Source organism: Vitis vinifera, chromosome 4, assembly GCF_030704535.1.
Source record: "Vitis vinifera cultivar Pinot Noir 40024 chromosome 4, ASM3070453v1".
In the NCBI taxonomy this organism is placed as follows: Eukaryota; Viridiplantae; Streptophyta; class Magnoliopsida; order Vitales; family Vitaceae; genus Vitis; species Vitis vinifera.
In genome coordinates this window covers 5,067,237-5,092,557 of record NC_081808.1, presented here as the reverse complement: position 1 = coordinate 5,092,557, position 25,321 = coordinate 5,067,237, and the positions used below count along the sequence as shown (strand labels likewise).

Here is a 25,321-nt window from a genome sequence, read left to right as displayed (position 1 = left end):
TAGTGTCAAAAACTTTTTATTTGATATGAGATATTACAAACATTCCTACATGTAAACATAACGTCTTTATTGTATTTTATGGGGTTGTAGGGCCAAACAAACAAATATTATTTACAAGACTAAACAAACTCTCACACCAAGATTCATGATCAACTTTGATAACATTTGTAATGACTAACATCTAATTGTGTAGATATGTGGGGATTTGTTTGGCCCTATAGAGGAAGGTTGTCTGTTTAACCTCACAATTCTATGGTATGTTATGTCTATATGAGAGGTATTTGTGATATCCGATATCAGATAAAAAAAATAAAATACAAAAATCATATATGTATAAGTTCTCTTTAATCTTGTAAATGCGTTTTAAAATCATAAAGATTCTTTTAGATTTAGAGTTGATAATATCTATATGATTGGGTGTTTGTCATTACATTGATTATTAAATAGTTTATACGATGCGTTATGTATAACAAGCGACGTGTAACAAGCCATCTACCTATTTATTGGGTTGAAAATAATGCATAGGTGAAGCTTGGAGAGAAGGATGGATGGCAGCTTTGTATCCACGTCAATTTTTAATCCCCACAATAACCCCACTTTATAAAAGGAGATGAGTGGTGTGAATCACGTTAAAGCTGGACCATTTATTAAATGAAATCAAACGACCACATGGACCTTTTTTTTTTTTTTTAGAAAAAAAAAATTAATGGATTTCATCATTTTTAGAAAGTGAAATTAAAAAGTCAGATAAATGGCTTCGATAGAAGGGGATGAGGGATGTATTTTATTTTTTAAAATTATGATAAAATATTATATGAAATTAAAATAACAAAAATATAATAATTATAAAATTTAATTTAAATATAACACTGATTGGGTAAATTTCCAATCCCATGCTCCCGTGCCCACCAGATTTCCCTTCCGACTACACGTAGGATTTCTCCTATCTATAATTTGATTGCACACGCGCAATTGAGCCGCCGCGCTAACCTGCACCCGGTGGCCTTACATCCTCTGTGTAAGAAGTTAAGAAGTAAGAACCCGGCTCACGTTAGCCTGTCTGCCCCCTTTCCACGAGATTCCCGACGAAACGTATTGCTAAAGTGCGCCTTCTGCTTTTCCCTCCCATCGCTTCCACCATTTCCAAGGAATCTGTGTCTTTACATCTCTAGGTTATGCGCTCTCTGCATTTCTTCTATCTGTAGATTCTAGCATCTTCTTTGTACGGATGCGTTCCAGAGCTGAGCTATGGCCTTCGCAGCCGTTTTCCACGTTCCACCCACCTCTTCTCACCATTACTCCCAGGTTCTCTCTTCTATTTCACTCATTTTTTTTCAAACTTTGCACTGTATTATTGATATAAGGATATGATAAATGAAGGTGCGAACTTTGAAGATGTATGCTAGGGCTTCTTAGGGGTCCAATTTGAAAGAAAAAAAGACGGAGTATTAGGGTTGTGTATTTCATTTTAGATGTTATGGAGCATAATGGTATGTCATAGTGAATATGGCAAGAGTTGAAAGATCATTCAGGACATGTTTGGATGTTCCTTGGAATTTAAAAATCATTGCCCAAATTTTGTGTTTGATTTATTATCTATTTATCTTAGATGATTTTATTTTTAAATTTCTAGTTTTCTAGTATGTGATTATGGATTTGTAGCTTCGGGTTCCATGTAAAACGAAAATGATCACTATCATTTTCTGCAGGACATCCAAACAGTCCTTTGATGGATGCATCCATTCATTTGATTTTGGGTTGTTCATAACTGATATGATTATTGTCTTCCCTAATTGCAAAAATTTGGGTAATGAACTTGGCCTCCGATCAAAACTGAAAATTTTCCATCTTGATTGTTTGGGGTGATTCAACTTATTCCTTCCTTTTCTTGTCCCAACCTAGAGATTTGTAAGACTGATGGTAAACTGGGTGTTGCTTCTACAATTCAGTTCTTTTGCTTTACCTCTATCTTCTGATTGTCCTGTAGCGTTTAGTTTTCTCATCCTTCAGCTTATTGCTTCTAGTTTTTGAATCCTCTTTGCAAGTGGGCCTCATCAATTTAATTGCTTTTTCAGACAGGTTTATTTTCATCTGGATGATAATTGACCAAATGAAGGACAAAAAAAAAAGAAAAAAGAAAAAAAAAAGAGACAATAAGAAGGCAAATGTGTATGCATTTGGGCTGGTTGGATTCTTAATAGATTATGATAATTTTTTATGGTGTAATGCTGTCTGCAGTTGTGTTCCCTTGGGCTCAACAGGAAGCAGAAGAGATTAGCTGTTATGACAACTTCAAAAAGAAAGGGTCATTCCAGGCGGATTGTCAAATCAGTCTTGAACAACAGGAAGTCAAGCATAAATGACAATGGGTCAACTGAACCAGCTAGGGTTCTTCTGGAGAGGTTGTTTGCACAGACGCAGAAACTAGAAGAACATATGAGTAGGGATCCTGGTCTTCCACTGGACATACAATTGGGGCTTAACCTTGAAACCTTAGAATCTGATCTTCAGGCTGCATTGGTAGCCTTAAAGAAAAAGGAAGAAGATCTCCAAGATGCAGCGGGGATGGTTTTGATGGAACATACTGAATTAAACCGTGCAAAGGAGGAGTTGAAGCGGCATGCAGAAGAAATTGCTGTTGCTTGCTCTAAGCACGAGAAACTAGAAGAGGAGCTGAAGCAGGCAAATCTTAACCTAGCTTCTCGAGCAAGGCAGATAGAAGATCTAAAACTTCAGCTTAAAGACAGAGACCAAGAAATTTTTGCTGCACGATCTGCTCTGTCTTCGAAACAAGATGAAATGGATAAAATGAGAAATGAGTTGATGAAGAAGACTGAGGAAGCTGCTAAGAAGGAATCTGAACTCCAATCAATGGCTAAGCTCCTGGATGAAGCCAATGAAGTTGTCAAGAAACAAGAAATAGAACTGCAAGAACTTCAAAAATCAATCCAAGAGAAAGAGGAAGAACTAGAAGAATCTATGATGCTTCGGAAACTTGAAGAGAAGAAGCTCAAAGTGGCAGAGGCCAATTTGGAGAAGAAGACAATGGATTGGTTATTAGCAAAGGAAGAACTGAAGAAATTGGCAGAGGATGCAGCTAAACACATGGGAGAGAGTAATAAAACTATGAAGGAATTCAGAAGAGCGAAGAGGCTTCTTCATGATGTGAGATCTGAATTGGTTTCTTCCCAGAAATCTCTCGCTTCATCAAGACAAAAAATGCAAGAGCAGGAGAAGCTGTTAGAGAAACAACTCGCAGAACTTGAAGAACAAAAAACTAGCATTAATCATTACATGACGAGTTTGAAAGATGCCCAAATTGAAGTAGAGAGTGAAAGAGTGAAACTGAGGGTTGCAGAATCTCGAAACAAGGAGCTTGAGTGGGACTTATCTGTGAAGAAGGAGCTCATGGAAGAGTTACAAGAAGAGCTGAGGAAAGAAAAATCTTCTCTGCAACAGGTAATCCAAGAGACGTCTTTTCTCCAAAAGGAGCTTGATCAGAAAACTACTGAATTTGGAGAACTGCATAACCTGCTTCAGGTTAAAGAGTCGGAACTAGTGGAAGCTAGACTAGAAATCCAGCATTTGAAATCTGAGCAGGTGTCCCTTCAGCTTATCTTGAAGGAGAGAGATTTGGAACTCTTCAATGCACAGAAAAAGTTGGAGGAAGTAAACCAGGAAGTTTCGGAGCTAAAGATGCTCATGAATAATAGAGAAGACCAGCTTATGCAGGCCACTACTTTGCTGAAGGAGAAAGAGGAACATCTGCTGATAATGCAACATGAGCTCAATGATACGAAGCTGAAATTTTCTGAAGCAGAGAGTGTGGTAGAACGGATTGTAGACCTCACAAACAAACTGGTTATCTGCACAAAGGATGAAGAATGTACTGCAACTAGCCCATTTGATGATATGGGCCAGAATTTACTACACCAACTGTTTGAGAAACCAACCGATGATTTTAAGAGGCAGGAGAAAAGGTTAGAAACTGAACTCGAGTTGACCAGAGAAAGCCTCAGAACGAAAGAACTGGAAGTTCTAGCTGCACAGAGGGCTCTCACAATTAAAGACGAGGAACTCAAAATAGCTCTTGAGAGATTAGATGCAAGGGAGAAGGAACTTAGAAGGATGAAGGAAGAAACGATGGAGGATGCTAATCATCTGAAGAATCTTTATGCTTTGGCACAAGAAAGAATTGGTGAGAAAAGTGTTGGTGATTTGGCCATTGAGAAACTCCAACTGGAGGCAGCTCAACTGGAAGTTGAAGCTGCAACTAGCGCACTACATAAACTTGCAGAAATGAGTTGTGAGCTTCTGCATAATGTTAGCTTGAGCGTTGACTCTGAGACTGATACTGCTATATTCCTGCCAAATGGTTTTGATCCCTGGTTAAGTATGCATGAGAATAATGAGCATTTTACCAAGGTTAAAACTGAAGTTGCTCGGCTTTCAGCTATCACTGACCAGCTTGTGCAAGAGGCCGGTGTTGTTGGTGCTGCAAACTAGTAGAGTTGAGTTGACCAGATTCTGTGTGGATATCTAACTGATTTATGTACTAGTACATTAGTAGAAAGTGTTTGGGGGTATTAGTTCCTTTGTTTTAGTGGCACTTGTGTGAAGCCATGTTGTTACATCATGTTCTACAGTCAAAAGAGTCAGAGAGTGTTCACCTTCTATAAATTCCACAATTCAAATAAAAAGGATATTTTATTTTTATTCAATCCCTCTTTTCCAAACGGGTTTGATGCCATGTGGGATATGATTTTGGATTGTATATTTGTCATATGACTCGGATGTGAGGTACTGCCAAGAAGCAATTTCCAGAAAGAATGACTTCTAAGCCCTAATGATTTCGAGATGCACACTTCATGAGGACCTGATTAATAACGTTTTCAAAAACAATTTTTTAGTGGGAACTTGGAATGTTATTAAACTTATTGTTTATGTTTTCAAATATTTTTTTAAAATAATTTTTATATGCAATGTTTTTATTTTCAGTTATTTTTAATTTTTTTTTTCTTTTATATTAATGGTAAAATCCTTCATACTCTCCATGGGACCAAACCCTCGGGTGTCAACCTTGGGATAAGACGGGAAGATCCAACAAATAATAAGTCAAAGCAGGCAGGTCCATAAGATAAAGCAGAAAAATAGACATATTTATAGCACTGAATTCACTTTAAAAGTATATATACACCACCGTAAATTCATCAACTTGGATACCCATTTTGCAGTACTTTTTGGTTCTAAACCAGCTAATGGATTTCCTCATGCAATTTTATGTACATGCCAGCAAAGTTCCACTTAGCTCTTGGGCAGAAATTTACCGGCCATTACCTGAGCTAACACCTTCTCTGAGGAGACTGCCACTGTTTGAGGAAGCCAAGCTGCATTGCCGGCAGTCTGATTGTCCAAACGTTGACTCTCGTTCTGTGTCATAGTGCTCTGGCCTCTCTTCTCCTTTGACCTTCCTATTCCTATCTTCTTTCCAACAAAAATGCCAAACTTCATTGCTGAAAATAGGCCCAGTGCAATTAGAAGTGGCCTCACAGCCCAGTGAAAATCCTCCAGATGTTGATACTTCTTCACCAATCCAGGACTAGTATTAAAAGAAACCAGTTCCACTTCAGCTGGGTCTGCCAAGAAGCTGCTGCATTCATCTCCTATAGGCAGCCTCCCTGGGAAGTTAACAACCAAGCATCCATTTGGAAGGACCTGCCAAATCCTTCCTGTGGCCCAAGCCCCGCCCCTCTTCCGAGGCCATTCAAATCGTGGGCTTAAAACGTTTGCCTTGAGCCTCACAAACTGCCCCTTGCAATAAGATTCTGCCATCTGGAGATTGGTACAACTTCCCTTCCAAAGAGTCTCCATCCCAATAAATCCAACATCCACGCTGCCATCACGACTGATAGAATGAAGAATACCCACCCGTGAATTCCTCCTGTCTTCAGTCTCCAAACGCACCCAATCCCCTGCTGCTAAGCCTGATGTAACCCGCTCCAATGTATATTTATGAACCCTTAAAGGATCATGGATGCCGAGCACCCTCACCAGAACGTAACCATCTTGATCAGAGTCCCGTTCTAAACCCACCACGGTTCCTCCCGGCACATCCATGTTCTCAGGTTTGCATGAGTGCGGTGGCTTCCTCGAACGCACCAGGTCACCCACTAGGAAATTCTCTTTAGAGAGAAACCATTCTGAGTAACCATTAACAATAAAATTGTCCGTAATTGTTCTACTCCCAAGCCCTGTCCAGCCTCCATCACTGTAGACTGCATTCTCAGAGCTGCAAATTTGGTTGCAATTAATGACATACAAAAAGGAGAAAAGAAAAAGATCAAGAGTATCTTAACTGGACATTTGAAAACTAGCTAATATTGCAACAATAAGTGTTCCATAAGTCTCTCAGAAAATGATTGTTGTAACCTTACTAACAAGCTTTTTACACTTACTGCTGCTTCTGTTCTCAAACCCTGAATTGGCAGAGGCTAGTCAGTTCCATAAAGGCTGGTATTGTTTGAAGGCCAGCCAATTTAAGTTTTCTAAATCCACACTATAGTCATCCTGTCCACATGGTTAGGAATAATAACAAGGAAAACATAAATACAGCACAGAGGACCATGTTCTTGGAGGTAAAACCTTTGAAACATAAGAACATATTATTCTTTGCCCACAGCCCTGAGCAGTCTCGTTCATCCTTTTCAAATGCAAACAAGTCTATCATCCTATAAAATCATATCATCACCAATATTCACTCTCCCACCAATACATTCATATATACACATATATGTGTGTGTGTGTGCGCGTGTGTGTGTATATATATGTATATGTATATATTTGTTTATGTTTTTTTTTTCAAACATACAAGAACTTCAAGTACAGCTCTGAAACAAATCCAATCCTACCTAAGTTGATCACATGGAAACGCCATCTGCATAGCAAACCTGTTCATTCCTCTTGTTTATCTATGAAGTTTTTAGTCTGAAAATTTATGTAAAAGCTGGACGTAATTGTTAACATTTCGATTAAACATATCTGTCATACCATGATCAATGAATACTGACATTGAACTAAACCTAAAAGATGGCAGAAGCTTTTATATTTGAGACTTAAGAATTGAAAAAGAAAAAACAAAAAATAGAGAACCTACCTTTTGAATGCTTCTAATATATTTTTCATTGAAGGTCGACTCCTGAAGTCATAAGCAAAGCAACCAATGATAACTCTCTCGACAGCAGGAGGAAGACCACTTGGAATAAATGGTTTTTCTTGCTTTCTGACAACTGAGTCATGGACCTCCTCAACTGACTTTCCACACCAAGGCTGAACACCAGTCAACATCTCCACAATGCTGCAACCAAATCCCCATGAGTCGGTCTCTAAGGACAGGGGACCTCTTACTTCTGGTTGCCACTGTTCTGGAGCCATGTAGTTTGGAGTTCCAAGTCTTCGAGCTATATCTGAGCTTGGCAATGGAATCTGAAGCAGTAAATAAGGAATCCCCAAATCTCCGAGAATTGCTTCATCATTTTGATCAAGTAGGAAGTTATAAGGCTTAAGGTTAAGAACCAGAATCTCTTTTGAGTGCAGTTCTAAAATTGCTTGTGCCAAATCGATCCCATACCTGTAAATATTAGCAAAAAGAGAGGAAGTGAGCCATACCATCAATCAAGAAGGGAATCTCAGATACATTTATGAACATATCTTTTCAGCCGTCCCAGACCAACATCACCTCAAAATGTCACGCAATGAAAGCTTCCCTCCTTTAAGATGAGCCATTTTGTCACCAAGAGATCCCTCATAGAATTTCATGATAATACAAATCTGGAAGGACATAGAGCAGGCCAAAAGTGAGGAAGGTGACAAAATGTCCACATAGGATGCCAAATATATACAAAAGACTAACCTTTCCACTTATAACCGAAATCCCATGTAGCCAGCAAACACCTTTTAATCCTTGGCATTTAGAAAATAAGTTTTCCAATTTATCCAATACAACCTTCATAAGATCCTCTTTGATTGGATGTAACATTTTGATAGCCACTTCATGATACTCGTCATAATCTTCTGCGAACAGATGTTGGGTTGCTAACCAGACATCGCCAAAGGGCCCTCTACCAATTCTGTGTCTCAGTTTCAATGTTGCAGGATCAATCCATGGACTAATCAGGTTTGGTGTTGCTACAACAGTCCTAAGATGATCAGGATCTCCTTCAAAAAGTTCAAACTCAAAAGCAGCAGCTGATTGAGTTGCAGCAGCTTTTCCAGCCATTCCTAATTAAGTAGGATAAATTAATCATTGAAAATCACAAAACATACTAAAAGATAAACAGGTAAACATCAAAATGCTTAGCTCTCCATTCATTACAGGCTCAAGGTAGTAATCTAAGGCTTGTTACTGCCCCACAAAAGAGAATCAGCAGGTACGATTAAAAATTGTAACTTGGGTTCACTAGATCTCTCCCGGTCCCTTTTAATTGTCCATCACAATTCACAACTGTGTGTCTGTAAAAAACCTGTTAAAGTCCAAGCTCTAGTTAAGGGTAAAAATAAGCATGTTTCTCCACAGAGCTGGTACCGGGATTTCCTGCATTGGAGTAAGGAAATCCAACTCTGGGACCAGAGTGTGGTTCACCAAGAAGCCAAGCAACCACTTGATAAAAAGTCAAGTTGCTTTTCCTCAGTTGAGGTGTGAATTGCACGATATTTCAATGAAAATCACATTTTCGGAATTATAAATATATGAACATAATTCAACATGTTCAGTGATTCAGACATGATCATATGCAGAAAGGGCCTTGAATCAAAGTCTGAGTTAATATAGGTTGAACAAAAATTACTTCAACTGACCCAAATCAAAATCTTGAAGCAAAAAATTTATGATCCCTTGCAGAATCATTTTTGGACATCTTTAGTAATTTATTTTCTTAGTAATACACAAGCGATCAGAAGTATGGGACAATGTTTCACTGTAACCTAATTCATCCTAAGCCCAGAAATTATAAGAAAAATCCAATCATGTAGAATGATATTAATACAGGAAACATTTGAAAACAGATAGTAGTAACTAGGATGAACAAATGAAAGTTTGTAAGCACAATTGAAAAAAAAATCAAGCATACGGAAAATAACAGAAACATCTGTTTGATTGCTAAGAAAAAAAAAACCCTTCTAAGATTCTTATCCGGATAAAACAAGGAATTCCAACGAACTCAGCCTTAACTCAACTATGTCCCGTACGGTCTTACTTGAGTTGATTTTTCCATTTTGAAAATAAATGACAAAATAAAACATAAAACCCACAATTTTCGTTCCTTTTCTTCTCTTTCCTTTTCTTTCCTCTTTTCCTCAGTGACCAAACAAAGAGGAAGAGAAGAACCCATGATCCCGCAACGAAAATATTTGCAAAAAGAGGAGAAAAAACTGGAATTTCGATCAACACCAAATTGGGAAAGAATACATACCGACGGCAGAGGTGGAAATTGTTGATGATTTCGACGAATTAAAGGTAAAAAAAAAGGCGGTAAGTGCGGATTGAGAATCAAAAGTTTTCAAACGCAAGAATATTAATAAGAATACGAAGAACAAGCAGACTGCTTTGTTTACAATCCTGCAGAGGAGGATGATGATGTTGCTGATGATTTGTGAAGGCGGACCGGACCTCCTATAAATATCAGCCCAAAATCTTAATCTTAATTTTATCAAATGTAAATGTAATTGTATCGAAATAATATCCATATCATTAAATATTTTATTCGATATATTCCCTGTAATAAAAAATAAAAAAAATAAAAAATGATAAATTTTAAATTAAAAATAATTATAAAATGTATTTTTGAGATTTTTTTAATTAAATTTTCTTTTTTAAAAATAATTTTCAAACATACTCTTAAATATACTTGGCATATATTTTAAATCTTATAGATTATAAATTTTTAATTATAATTTGGATAGTGTGGTACACATCATCATTTTTATATTTTATATTTTTTATTTATATAATAAAAGGTGGTTAAATGTGATAAAAATTAATCCGAGGTGTTAAATGTCAATATTTTTTATTTAATTGTATTTTTAGTTTGCAACTTTGAGTCTTTTAAATTAGGCAAAATTTCCGTATTAAATTAATTAATTACGTAATTAATGTGTAGTTTGTTGCCGTATCATTAGCATGCAGTTAGGCGTCCATTAATCTAACGTTTACTTTTTCATAAATTTGGGCCACTTTTTTGGCTTGCTATTAATAATATATATTAATTTATTTATTTTTTCAAATAAGGGACGTTTTAAACTTTGAAAAATTTGAAACGTTTCGATTCCAACCCATTCACAAAGCAAGATTCTTCTATTTGGTTGTCCTTGGCCAAAAAGTAAGGGTTGGTCTTAATCAAGTTTTATAATATTTTAATTAAAAATAATATGTTGATCACATCACATGGCTGCCACGGTGGAAACCCATGTTCACAGTTGGATAATTCAACTAGTAATTAGGCAAATTTTAAGGGGAGAATTGATTTTGTAATGAAGTGTAGTGTTCAAGCTTTGTATTGTAAAAGTTTCGTTGTGTAAAGGTTTGGGTGAATTTGGAAAGATACGTTGGGTTGATTTCAGTTTTGAGGTTATTTGGTTGGATGAATTTGGGGGTGAGTCCACCGTGGAAGGGTTTTGACGTGGCATTCATCATCTCCTTGTTTTCCAAATGGGGAATGCTTCTACAATTCCTTCTCATTATTTACCGTTCAACCAAAATTGTAAATATGATTTATTATAATAATTATTTGGATAGTAAATGGTAGAGCAAGAATGATTGACAATTTGGTAAATATCATATTAAATAAGTATAAAGAATCATACACAATAAATCACAACTTTTTATTTTAGGTAAATCATATTTGCATCTACCAAAACTCTTTTGCATTCATCTTTTATACATCTGTAGACCCCCTTTGAAGAGCCAAGGGGTATTTAGTTTTTTTATATATATTAGAAGAGCTGGCAGCACCCGAGAAGTGTGGGGGGACCCCTCTCCATGCGTGGGACCAGCTGCAAGAGACGCCGTGCTGCTGATGAAGCAAGCCATGCTGCTGACTGCTGAAACAGGGAAGCAGGTGATGGCTTGCCCGAGAAGGTAGGAATCGGCTGGAGAGAAAGATATAGAAAAGAGATAGAAGGGCGATTTTTCTGAGAGGGAGAGGCACCTTTGGCTGCCGTTTTCAGAGAGATTTTTATCAAGGGGGGAGAAAAAAAAAAAGAGAGCAGCTGGGGGAGAGAAAAGAGAGAAAATCAGAGAATGAGATTGAGAGAGAAGTAGGCTGAAGGAAAACCCGAGCTGGGCAGAGAAAGCTGTTATGGAGAGTTGAGGGAGCTTTTCAGAGACTTCAGAGAGATGATAACTAGAGAGAAGACCATTTGAGCTAGGGAAGTGGTTAGGAGTAGAATCGGCTGAGCTTGGAAGGAAAAACTAGCTGAGATGAGGAAGAAGGTGCTTGGAAAATGATTAAATCTGGTTCCAAGAGACGTTCCAGGTATGTTCATTGAGAGCTACATGTTTTCTCCTTTAGAATGCTATTCTGTTAGATGTTTTTGGGTCCTTTATGCACCTCCGCTGCTGTTATCTCCCATATGCTTGCAAATCCACATGAATAACCATTTCAGTGTGCACGCGTCCAGGTTTTATTTATTCCTAGCTTTGATACCTTCCACAGTTGGCAGCCTCCGTAAGTCATGATGAGAGTTTTGGTTGTATAATCTAAAGACCACTTGCCATTCCATCCTAAGCCCATGTACACGTCTTTTCCACTTGTACAAATAATTTTTGAAAACCATAACTTTTGAATAATCTTTAAAACTTTAATTTCCGAAACTTCATTTTTTAAAATTTATTTTTTAAAAATTTCACATTTAAAGAATTCTTCAAAATCCCGGTTTTCAAATCTAATTTCCTGCTTTAAAAAAAAATTAAATTCCACTATTCATGTTCATTTATTTAATTATTATTTTCGTTACTATTATTATTATTCAATTTATTTATTCATTTTAAAATTCCGTTTTTTAGGTAATTATTCAAAATCCCGATTTCCAAATTCAATTTTTTAATTTCCGAACGTAATTTCTAATTTTTTAAAAAACTTCAAATTCTCAAATAATTTTCAAATTTTCAATTTTTTTTAAATTTAATTTGCGAATCTCCAATTCTCGAATAATTTTCGAAATTCCAATTTCTTTCAAATTCAATTCCTAAAATTCCAATTCTTAAATTTAATTTGCGAATCTCCAATTTCCAAATAATTTTCGAGACTCCAATTTTCAAACAAATTTAAAAAATCCAGTTTTCACTCGAACAATTTTAATTCTACTCCGGTTCTCAAACCTTATGTTTTTCTTGGTTTTGCATAAGCACGAATGCAATTTTCATAATTTCAGAATAATGAAATTTGTGAGATTAATTCGTGCAAGATAGATTGGGCTTTGGTGGGGGCCCCACATATGTGATTTTATAATTGATTGGTTGATTTGATCGTTATACATGATTGATTTATTCCACTCTAATACATGCATGTGATTATTCTGTATTTAATTGCTAACATTCACTTTCATTGAAGTAAACCGGTTCATCACTCAGGTACATTCTTTACCTCTCCTATTTATTCAATTATTTTTGTTTTGAGTAATATTTATCTGGTATTTATGCTCGATTAATCAATTGCTATGATTGCTTCATTTTATTAGTAGAGACCCACTTTAAGGACTTAGAGGGGTGTTATGGTCTTTACCGTACCTTCCTGATAAGTAACCTGATCCCCGAACCCGATCCAGTTTTTCACAGACTGCCTTTTCCAAAATAAGGAGTCACACTTAGGGTTTTTCTTTCTTATTTTGTTTACCCTTTAAAAATAAAACAAAAATAAGTGGCAACTTCAAGTCATTTTCTTAATAAATAAAAATCATAATTTTTCAAATAAAAATCGAGCTCGCCATCGAGTGGGAAACGCATGAGCCAAAATGCGGGGTCCACACATCACTTAAAAATTTAAAACTTATTAATATATTCATTCCATCTATACTACTTATAAAAGTACGAGATGTTTTACATCTTTTGTTTCCCAAAATTACCTTTATCAATTTTTTTTTCTTCAAAGATACTTCTCAACCCATCATTTATGCGAGGTGTTTATAATTTATCCTATATTTAGAGTGCGTTTGATAATGATTTTAAAAAATGTTTTTACTATTTCTAATATTTGAGAATTTTTATTTTTCAAGCATTAAAAATATTATAAAATATTTTCTAAAATCACTATCAAACGTACTCTTAAAATATGTTTGGTAGTGATTATAAGAAGGTTTTACCCTTTTAACACTTAAAAATAAAAATTTTCAAATGTTAAAAATGTTAGAAACGCATCTTATAATCACTATCAAATGCACTTTTAAAGCAAACCCAAGCCTTAAATATAAATAAATAAATCAATCAATTTACGAGTTTATTCCAATCACCGTCATCTTACCCAATTGATTACCCATATTTTAGTCACAACCCTTGTTTTGTTGTGAATAATTGAAAAAAAAATCAACTTACTAGTTTACCATATATTACATATAATCCAAATGAAGTACTTGGTGTTTTATATCTTTTATTTCCCAAAATTACACTTATCAATTTCATATTTTTTTTTTTCAAAAATACCCCTCAACCCATCATTTATGCTAGGTGTTTGTAACCTATCCTATACTTAAAGTAAGCACAAGCCTTAAATAGAAATAAATAAATAAATCAACTTACCAGTTTATTCCAATCAACGTCATCATATCCAATTGATTACCCATTTTTGAGCCACAACCCTTGTTTTACGTTGGTTGTGAATAATTTTTTAAAAAAAATATCAACTTATCACTTTACCATATATTACATATAATCGAGATTGTATGGTGTTGGACCCTTTTGCAAGTTCCTCATCCGGAACCCTATTCTGGAGTTTCTTTTCCATAGACAAATGAGTTTTTTTTTCTTTTTATTTTTTTTGGGAATAGTAGTGGGATTTTGATTGTCTCGAGAAACAAACACAAGGGGTGGGGGGTGTTGGATCGAAAGATTCAAGACTAGAATGATGAATTCCCTGTATGGTTGTGTTTATACCTTGATCGATTGGGTTGTTCTCAGACACCACTTGAATAATGCTATACTGGAAAGAGGAATTCCCTCCAATCAAGCATAGAGAATGATAACGTACGTTTGAATATCTAGGGAACAGATCAAAGATTCAAAGGTGTTCTTTTGCATTTTTTTTCTCACATGTGAGGTTATTTGGCATCACTTAATATATTTAGTGCTTAATGAATTAAAATAAGAAGTTAAATTATGTTTAATTATTAAGTCAAGTGAAATTATTACATAATTTGTCAAAAGTTGTTTTTAACTTTAAGTTCCAATATTATAACGGGTAAGTTCTAAAAATGAAATATATGATAAAACTGCTTTCAATAAACTATAAAAGGAAAATGTTAATGTTTGTGGAAAACCTCTCAAACTAGGCATTCATCTTTGGCATAACAATCCAACGTCCTCTTTTACATAGCTACTTCATCTTTTTACACAACTACTTCATCCTTTATTATGTTTGAAGGAGTGCCTCATGATCCACCTATATGATGTTTAACAGTCTCAACCATTGATTTTGGTTTATTTATAATATGTATAGAGAAAAGTTTGGTTATGGTAGGAGATCATCTTGGTTATTGATTTTGGTTTATTTATAATATGTATAGAGAAAAGTTTGGTTATAAAAGGAGATCATCGTAGAGTGTTTTTCGACAAATTTAGAATTGAGATGTCATTAAGATTAATGACAGTTAGGGTTTGTTTAAAACTTTCCCACAAATTAGGTGTTTTTTTTTTGTCTTAATAACAAATTTGAAATATTTTAAATAATATTTGAACATGTTTTAAGAAAATAAATAAAATGTATTTAATACTTATATCTATTATTAATTTTTCTTCTTATTCGAACCTATCTTTCATTTATTTAATGAAATAAATTATTTTTAAAAAAATTCATATTTTTTATCTTTTATAACTGTAATAGTGATTTTCATTCATTTTGAAATATTTAAATCTTTTAATATTTTATATTTAATTAAATAATAGTGAATTAATAATAACACTAATTATAGTATAGATAATTATTGAATAAAAAGTTTTATCACTCATTTACATTATTTACTTAAAAAAATTTAAATTTTATTAAGAAAATTACAATATTATTTTAAAAATATTAAGATTTTGAAATAAAATTTACAAAAATGATGAAAAATTTTCTATTGAGATTTTAATTCTTTTGATTTTTTTAAAAAAAATATTTTTAGAACAAAAGTTATTTTTCCTTTATATTTTTAGAAAATTTCATATTTTTTAACAACAAATATTAAAATGCATTATAATTTTTATTTTAAACAAATATCTAACATTAAAAATAATATATATTCCATTTCATTTTCTTTATTCATTTTACAAACTAAATATAAGTGTGACATAACATATTTCATTGCATTGGATTTAATGTTCAATGAAATCCTATCCAATTAAAAATGATATTATTCAATCTAATGATATATAATATCTTATCAAAGGAATATGATATTCTAGGATAAGTATATCTTATCGTGTTCTACCAACGAAACATAGCCTAAGACCATGTTTGTTTGGCTAGAAGAATTCCTATGTTTGGTTGATGATAGGATAGAATCCTATCCTATGTTCATTGGATATAATTTTTATTTTAAAGATTGAAAGTAAATATAATATATTAAAATGTATTATATATTTATTGTTATTTTTTATTCATTTCACAAATTAAATATAAATATAATATAAGATATCTCATCGAATATGTTACCTTATGATATTATACTCATTAAATATAATATTCAAGGATATGTATTTCCGATCTAATGAGATATGATATCCTATAATATATATATATTATATCCTATCCCAACAACCAAACATAACTTAAGAAAAAATGATATTATCCAAAATTTATTTGATAATAAAAGAGTCTTGAAGTACATTCATAACCAATTATAACTTTTTTGTATACATTTTGTTTGAATCCTTATAACAAGCCATATGAAAATATTTTAGAACTTATTCTTTATGTAATTTTTGACGAAAAAACTTGTAAAAATAGTTGAAAAACAATTAAGAGAAAGTTAGAAATGAATTCAAAGTGAAAAATCATGAAAAAATGTAATATAAATGAAAAAAAAAACAAATTATTCGATGATATCCAAAACTGGAAAGGTTCAGATTTTAAAGTTTAGACAATGAAGAAATGTTTGGGACTCGAAATGTGAACATAACATAAATGTTTTGGATGTACAAGGTCAGGTATAGTTTAATTGTGTGGTAGATAGGATGTTCAGAGGTACAGTTCTTAATGCATATAAAAATATTCGGGTGTATAATTCCAAATATTTTAAGTATGTTAAGATGCAACACCGAAACATTTATAAAACATCCAACCTTACAACATTGAACACCATTTGTAACATCTATTTCTTCAAACTCCAAAAATAGGAAAAGAAATGCAAAAAATATTATAAACTACACTTTTATCATCATTGAAGATGATTATTTGCTTATCCATGGGTAAGAAACACAATTTCCTTAAAAAAAATTATTAGAGTTATGGAAATATTAAAAATATAAGTGAAGGAAAAAAGAAGAGGGTGGTTTAGGAATTTCATCAAGGCACATTTTTGTCCAAAAAATTTCACTAAAACGGCATATGCAAATATAATCTCCCTTTATTATACTTGAAAATTTAAATACATCCACCTCTTTTTCAATTTTTTTTTTAAATTTATGCATTTAATACCCAAAATACCTTCTTTTTCAACCCCATCTCATCCACCCCTCCCAAATCCTAATATTTTTATTCTCCATTTTTTTTTCTTTTTTTCCCATTCTTCTTTTTCTTCCTTCATTTTATTTTCCTTCCCTTTTTATCTTCCTCTTCAATCAGTCAACCAATTCATCCTTTGTTCCAAAAATTTGTAAGTTTTGTCATTTAAAGTTCAAAATAACATAGGGAAATTTGCTTATACCAACTGCAAAACCTTTTAAGATACAATTATATTGATTTGAAACTGATTTTCTCATCATCCAATTTTTGAAGGATTTAAGTCCATTTAAAGAATTAATGAGATGAATTTTTAATCATCCTTTGAATCGTTAGGTTCTTTAAATAACATTTTCATGCACCTTTAGTTAGTGCACCTCAAGTTTATAACTTTAAGGCCAAAAAAAATTGTCTTTAAACTTGGTGGATCCTCCATAGTGCATGATCTTGATCTCTTTACTCAAATTCGACCATTTGATGACTTAATAATTTGGAACCTCTTGTGAGGAAAACCTTAACCTAACAACACCCATATAAATATTCTCCGTCAATGACAGCAAAATCTACCCATCTTGATCCAACAAAATCTATCACTAAACATGATTCGACAAGCAAACTTTACAAAATTTAGGTTCAATAAGGACATCATGCTCTTTAATAAGATAGTTATTTTTCCAATGATTTTTCTTGTTATATAAAGGAAACATTTTCCTTTAAATCTTTTATTTTCTTAGTTTGCCCTTGAGATCCAGTGGCTTTATTTTTGTTCCTTCTTTTCCTCTTGGATCTTGATGGGGAGATGTTATAAATAAAATCTATGTTATTTATTCCATCATTCATTCTCTCCACTTTTTCTTCTTTCTTCCAAGTGCTTGGTATTCAAGAAAGTTCAAGTCATCAAGTGATTCGCTGTTTCTTATGATTTTGGAGTGCTACTATCACAAGAAAGTGATCGTTGTATCCTGGAAGTCGATTGTCAACAAACTGTAAGCACCAGTGCGAGGCAAATTCGTCTTAAGGACATAGAGTCAAACTCTAGTCTCAATCGACTGTTTATAAGATTCAATATTTACTTACTTTCTCGTTTATTTATTACACATAATTATTTGACCATACATTTGTGATAATTTCAGAATAACAATCTTAAGATGATTTTTTTTTTTAATCTTTTGCTTATATCTGTGTTTTTAATACAGTTAATAACATGGCTTTTACAAATATTATTGATACCCTTGTTGTTACACCTACTACTACCCATGGTGAGAAACCAGAGAAATTCATTGGGTTGGACTTCAAGCAGTGGCAACAAAAGATATTGTTTTATCTCACAACACTTAACTTGGCCAAAGTGTTGCATGAAGATGCACCTACCTTAAAGGAGGGAAAGACTGACAAGCAAACTGTGGCAGCAGTTGAAGCATGGAAACATTCATATTTTCTATGCAAAAATTACATCCTCAATGGACTTGACAACACGATGTATAAGGTGTATAGTCAAGTGAAGACAACCAAGGAGATGTGGGAGTCTTTGGAGAAGAAATGCAAGACTGAAGATGTTGGAATGAAAAAATTCATAATTGGCAGATTTCTAGATTACAAAATGGTTGACTCCAAGACAGTGACAAGCCAAGTCCAAAAGCTTCAAATAATTTTACATGAATTATATGCTGAGAAGATGGAATTAAGTGAGTCATTTCAAGTTGCAGCAATTGTTGAAAAGTTACCACCATCTTGGAAGGACTTCAAGAATTATCTGAAACACAAGCGCAAATAAATGGGGCTTGAGGACTTGATTGTGAGACTAAAAATTGAGAAAGACAATCGTGTCTCTGAGAAGAAAGTGGGAAAACATCCCATGGAGTCCAAGGCAAACTTGGTGGAACTAAAGGCTAATAAAAAAAGAAAGCACTTTGGTGAAGGTCCAAGTCAAGGGAAGAACAAATACAAGAAGTTTGTTGGGAAGTGTTACATTTGCAATAAGCAAGGCCATAGAGCCAAGAATTGTTGCTTGAAATGACAAAGTAAGGAAAATAAAGCACATGTGACTAAGGAAGAGGAGTTGACAAACATGATTTCTGCATTGGTATTGTTTGAAGCCAACATGGTAGATAGCCCAAATGAATGGTGGGTTGACACAGGTGTCACCCGTCATGTTTATGGAGAAAGAAACATATTCTCTACATATGTACCAGTCAATGGTAGAAATTTGATCATGAGAAATTCTGCCACATCTAGGGTTGTGGAAATTGGAAAAGTGGTGCTAAAGATGACTTCTGAAAAAGAACTTGTTCTCACAGATGTGCTACATGTACCTGATATTCGCAAGAATCTTGTTTCTGGTTCTATGCTTAGCAAAAATGGGTTCAAGTTAGTTTTTGAGTCTGACAAATTTGTATTAATGAAAAATGGGATGTATGTGGGCAAAGAGTATATGACCAATGTCCCGTTTAAGATGAATGTAATGACTGTTAAGCTTGATTTCAATAATAATAAAGCAAGTACTTCTGTTTACTTGATTGAGTCGTTTACTTTATGGCATGATAGGTTAGGACATGTTAACAATAAAACTTTAAAAATGTTGATTAACATGAATTTGTTGCCTTCTTTTAACATTGATTTTAAACATAAATGTGAAGTGTGTGTGGAAGCCTAGATGACTAAGCCATCATTTCATTCAATTGAAAGGAACACAAAACCTTTGGATTTAATTCATAGTGACATATGTGACTTAAAGTTTGTACAAACAAGAGGAGGGAAAATGTATTTTATTACCTTTATAGATGATTGTACAAGATACTGTTATGTGTATTTGCTAAGAAGCAAATATGAGGCCTTAGATGTGTTTAAACACTATAAGAATGAGGTTGAAAATCAACTTAGTAGAAAGATTAAGGCAATAAGAAGTGATAGAGGTGGAGAGTATATAGCTTCTTTTGGATAATTTTGTTCAGAACATGGAATAATCTACCAAACTACTGCTTCTTATTCACCTCAATTGAATGGTGTTGTTGAGCGCAAGAACCGTACATTAAAGGAAATGATGAATGCTATGTTGATAAGTTCGGGTCTACCCTAAAACTTATGGGGAGAAGCAATTATTTCTGCAAACCACATTTTAACAAGATCCCACACAAGAATAAGGATGTAACTTCATATGAGTTATGGAAGGTCACAAACCCTCTTACAAATATTTGAAAGTGTGGGGGTGTTTGGCTAAAGTAAGAGTGTCAAAACCTAAACAAGTTAAGATTGAGCCTAAAACTATTGATTGTATAATTATTGGATACGCAAACAATAGTAGTGCATATTGTTTTCTTGTACATAAGTCCGACATTTTTGATATACATGAAGATACAATTATTGAGTTTAGGAATGCGATCATTTTTTGAGAATATTTTTCCTTGTAAAGAAAAACAAGAAATAAGTTCAAATAAGAGAACTTATGATACTGAAAATGGTAATCATCAAAATGAGGAAGAACCAAAATGCAGTAAGAGAGCCAAGAAGACAAAGTCTTTTGGCCCGGATTATCTAACTTACATATTGGATAACGAACCCAAGACATTCAAAGAAGCAATGTCACACTAAAAGCCCCATTTTAGAAAGAGGCTATCAATAATGAAATTGAATCCATCATGCATAACCACACATGGAAATTGGTGGATTTACAACTAGGAAATAAACCTTTGGGTTGCAAATGAATCTTCAAGAAAAAAAAATGAAGCCTGATGGAACAATAGATAAGTACAAGGCTAGATTGGTAGGCAAAGGATTTAAACAAAAGAAAGACCTTGATTTCTTTGATACATATTCACCGGTTACAAGAATAACATCTATTAGAGTGTTAATTGTAATCGCAACATTGCATAATTTGGAAATTCATCAAATGGATGTTAAGACAACCTTTTCAAATGGCGAGTTAGAAGATGAAATATATATGGAACAACTTGAAGGGTTTGTTGCTCCTGGACAAGAAAAGAAGGTGTGTAAGCTAATAAAGTCCTTATATGGGCTAAAACAAGCACCAAAACAATGGCATGAGAAATTTGAAAAAGTAATGTTGTCAAATGATTTTAAAATTAATGAATGTGATAAGTGTGTATATACAAAGAATACACAAACTGAGTATGCCATTGTGTGCCTATACGTGGATGATATGTTAATTATTGGTAGCAATAATGATGTCATTAAAGCTACCAAGAAAATGTTGACCATTTATTTTGATATGAAAGACATGGGTGTCGCAGGCATGATCTTAGGTATAAAAATAGCCAAGACATCCAATGGACTAATATTATCTCAATGTCATTACATTGAGAAAATTCTTAAATGGTTTAACCAATATGATGATAGTCCAATTAAGACACCAATAGATTTAAATCTACATTTAGCTAAAAATAATGGTCCAACAATTGACTAGTTGGAATATTCTCGTATCATTGGTAGTTTAATGTATGTCATGAACTGCACACGTCCAGACATAGCCTACGCAGTTAATAAACTAAGTAGGTTCACTAATAATCTGGGAAAAGGCAATTGAAAGGTGTTGGTTAGGGTTCTTAGATATCTAAGATACACCTTAAACTATGGACTTCATTATTTAAGGTATCCAACCATACTAGAAGGATATAGTGATGCAAATTGGATATCTGATGCGAATGACTCAAAGTCCACAAGTGGATATGTATTCACAATTGGTGGCGCTGCGATATCATGGAAGTCATCTAAACAAACATGTATTGTAAGATCAACGATGGAATCTGAATTTATTGCTTTAGATAAAGTAGGGGAAGAAGTAGAATGACTTCATAATTTTCTAGAAGACATTCCATGTTGGCCAAAACCAGTGTCTGCAATATGTATACATTGTGATAGACATTGAGAAAATTCTTAAACAGTTTAACCAATATGATAATAGTCCAATTAAGACACCAATAGATTTAAATCTACATTTAGCTAAAAATAATGGTCTAGTAATTGACCAGTTGGAATATTCTAGTATCATTGGTATTTTAATGTATGTCATGAACTGCACGTGTCCAGACATAGCTTACGCAATTAATAAACTAAGTAGGTTCACTAATAATCCGGGAAAAGACCATCTCTTCTAAGAGTCACCAGAAAACCTATAAATAGCCCCCTCCTCCCCCTGGCATTTCTCATTCATTCCATCATCAATTCTCTCCACTTCTCCTTCTTTCTTCCAAGTGTTTGGTATTCAAGAGAGTTCAAGTCATCAAGTGATTCGTTGTTTCTTGTGATTTTGGAGTGCTACTATCACAAGAAATTGATCGTTGTATCCTAGGAGATGATTGTCAACAAACCGTAAGCACCAGTGTGGAGCAAATTCGTCTTAAGGACATAGAGTCAAACTGTAACCTCGATCAACCGTTTGTAAGATTCAATATTTACTTACCTTCTCGTTTATTTATTATATATAATTATTTGACCATACATTTGTGATATCCAAAATAACAATATCAACCAACATAATTAAAGTGAACTTGTTATCAATAGATTCAATTTAGTTATGTTGGTTGATATCAATAAATTACTTTTAATTGAATAGAAAAAGTCAAAATATTTGATTTTTTTCTATTCAACTAAAAAACATTATGAGTTTTTCTATTCAATAAAAAAAACATCTGATTTTTTCTATTCAATCAAAAAACATTTGATTTTTTCTATTCACCAAAAAAACAAATGTCACCTAGTTCCACAAAGAAACTAATTGACTACTAAGAGTGCGTTTGGTAGTAATTTTAAAAAGTGTTTTTAATCTCTATAATACTTGAAAATTTTCATTTTTTAATTATTAAAAATGTTAGAAATACTTCTTATAATCACTGTCAAACGCATTCTAATTTTTCAAAATTATTATGGAAATATTTCACCTTTAATCATAGTTGAAATTGGAACTAATTTATCTAGTAATCCTAGTTTCAAAATGAAAATAATTAAATAAATATTTCAAATAAATAAATTTAAAGAGATCCTATCCCCCGCACGAAATTTTAGCTCTCAACCAATTTAGGAAAATAATTCTTCAATATTTCCTAAACCATCATTAATTCCTAAAATTAAATAAAAATATTTTTAATTCCAAATTAGACTTATTTTATTATATTAATCTAAGTAAAATTAGGGTATCTTCTCCTCTCACCCTTTCCCATATATATATAAATTTAATTTTTATTTTAAAAAATAAATTATAAAAATTTATAATATATATAAATATATTTATATTTATGAATTATGTTTATTTTGAATGTAATTAAAAATTTTAAAAATGTTAAAAATAAAAAATTGAATAAATAAGATGGAGAAGGTGGATATGGAAAATTCTAATACTTATCCCCAACCCCGTCCGAATATTTTCTTTATTGAGGATAAGTTATGGGATTAGGATGAGATTACCAACACTCTGTCCGCGATGCTATTGAAATAGAGAAGAGACTGGTGGAGAAGGATTTTTTTTCTAAATTCTCTGGATTTGAATTTATGGAGAATGATGAAAGCGAGAGGGGAAAAATTATTGAATTCAGAAAAGGAAAGAGATTTCTCAAGTGGTGGTGATTGATAGTGACGTCCCAAAGGTATGGATTATATGCCTGATTCACTCATTCACCTTCTGGCCTCATAACTCATATAACCGAAACTTTTCTTCATCAATGCCCTCTTATCGGTGTTAGAAGTATATTTCACTGATTCAACAGGATTAAGACCTCTTGAAAATTTTTATTATTTAAGCATTAAAAAGATTAAAAATATTTTTTATAATCAGTATCAAACTTATTATAAGAATTGATATCGAACTTATTCTAAAAGTCGTTTTGATAACATTTTTAAGAAACGTTTTTAATAATTTTAACATTTAAAAAATTTTATCTTTTAAATATTAAAAAAATTAGAAATATTTTTAAAAATTACTATCAAATTGTATAATAAGATTTTAAGCATTGATTTATAGGTGGGTTTTAAAATATACAATGATTTTGCAAAACTCTCACTTGTGGTCTCTAACCATGTTGCACCCCTCCTTTTGTAAGGGAACAAAACCTACCTAAACCTTGGCATCTAATGCTGCATGACAAAAAGGAAATATTCAAAATTTCAACCCACAAAATTTTCATTAAACTACAAATAAAACAAAATTATAATAAATAATATAATAAAACTATTTAAAAAAGAATACTTAGATTATATTTGATAAGTATTTTTAAAACGTCTTTGAAACTATTTTTATAAACAATTTTTAGTATTTTTAAATAAAAAATTATGTTTGAAAACTTAATTTTGACAAAACTTTTATGTTTTAAAAACACAAATTTGGTTGAATTAAAAAAATGATTTTATAAAAGTAAGATAAAAAAATAGAGTATTTTCTTCCATTAATGTGATGTTGTAAGTATAAATAATTTTTAGGTAAAATAATTGTATTCATTTTTAAAATGAATTTCAAAATAATTTTAAAATTAAAATAATTGTATCAATTTTTAAATATAAATATTGTTTCTATCCAATTTTTAACTCCTCGAGCCTTCTTTTTCCCTCTTAGATTACTCTCACCAAATCTCTTCCTCTACTCATCTCTCCATTTCTGCTCTTCCTCTCTCTCTCCTCTTTTCCTCACCTAAATTCACCAACAGTCATACCCTTCTTAGTACCAACCTTAAAACAAGATTTTTTTTTCCTTACCATAATAGCATAACGTTAGGGGAAATATGAGAAAAAAAAAAAAAAGGGAACGAAAACAAAAAATAGATTAAAAAATAATAAATTATTTTTATAAGTTTGGTTAAACTTATTTAACTTATTTTCACTGTTGTATTATCAAATAAATAAATTTAATTCATGTAAATTTTTAGCTATTTTTTTTTTCATATTTTATATATTGAAACCAAATAAAAAACTATTTTTCTTATCATTTTTTTTAATACTTTTCAAGGATCAAACATGGACTAAATGGACAGTTTAGTTCAATTTTATCATATGATGCACCATTTGAGGGTTTGTTTTATGTATTTTTGGCTAGTTTTTTCTATTGGGAAAAAAAAATTCACAATGCAATCTTTTACTTAAAAAAAAGGATTGAGCCCGTGGAAGGAAACAAATAAATTTATTATTATTATTGGTTTATCTTCGTACCCTTTCATAATGACAATTTTTTTCTTTTCACACCCTTTCATAATGATATAACATAAAGATAGATAAGATAAAAGAGAAAGCATGATTAAAAAAATATATAAAAATAATTTATTGAATTAGAATCTATTCTTTATTTTTCATATTTTTTTTCTTTTTCTTCTTTCCATGGATGGAATTTTGAGGAACAAACATAGCCTAGAACTGTAAATTAAAAGCTTACTTTACTACGAAAGGATCCTTATTAACATATTTAATTCTAATTTTAGAAA

At 32.5% G+C, this 25,321-nt stretch overlaps 2 protein-coding genes across 3 annotated transcripts; one reads left to right on the top strand and one right to left on the bottom strand.

The window, feature by feature from the left end:
• The first annotated feature begins 892 nt into the window (after nt 1-892).
• Nucleotides 893-4,721, top strand: LOC100262916 (uncharacterized). Its single transcript, XM_002282714.4, has 2 exons — nt 893-1,305; nt 2,239-4,721. Exons 1-2 carry the CDS (start codon nt 1,249-1,251, stop codon nt 4,504-4,506), a joined length of 2,325 nt encoding a protein of 774 aa, XP_002282750.1. The 5' UTR covers nt 893-1,248; the 3' UTR covers nt 4,507-4,721.
• A 417-nt stretch (nt 4,722-5,138) lies between these two features.
• On the bottom strand, nt 5,139-9,707 carry LOC100268069 (uncharacterized). Of its 2 annotated transcripts, none has more exons than XM_002282711.5 (5): nt 9,468-9,707; nt 7,910-8,277; nt 7,736-7,827; nt 7,154-7,627; nt 5,139-6,289 (listed from the first exon to the last, which is right to left on the bottom strand). In XM_002282711.5, the coding sequence occupies exons 2-5, from the start codon at nt 8,273-8,275 to the stop codon at nt 5,305-5,307; spliced, it is 1,917 nt and encodes a 638-aa protein (XP_002282747.1). In that variant the 5' UTR covers nt 8,276-8,277; nt 9,468-9,707; the 3' UTR covers nt 5,139-5,304. The 2 variants fall into 2 exon arrangements, with proteins under 2 accessions (XP_002282747.1, XP_010648673.1); XM_010650371.3 differs by lacking the exon at nt 9,468-9,707 and adding an exon at nt 8,372-9,420.
• Nucleotides 9,708-25,321: the final 15,614 nt, after the last annotated feature.

Coding starts and splice junctions, on each gene's coding strand:
- LOC100262916 (XM_002282714.4), top strand. CDS start 1,249: ATGGCCTTCGCAGCCGTTTTCCACGTTCCACCCACCTCTTCTCACCAT. Junction 1,306..2,238: donor CTTCTCACCATTACTCCCAG/GTTCTCTCTTCT, acceptor TGCTGTCTGCAG/TTGTGTTCCCTTGGGCTCAA.
- LOC100268069 (XM_002282711.5), bottom strand. CDS start 8,275: ATGGCTGGAAAAGCTGCTGCAACTCAATCAGCTGCTGCTTTTGAGTTT. Junction 7,828..7,909: donor TTTCGGTTATAAGTGGAAAG/GTTAGTCTTTTG, acceptor ATGTCCTTCCAG/ATTTGTATTATCATGAAATT. Junction 7,628..7,735: donor TCATTGCGTGACATTTTGAG/GTGATGTTGGTC, acceptor TAATATTTACAG/GTATGGGATCGATTTGGCAC.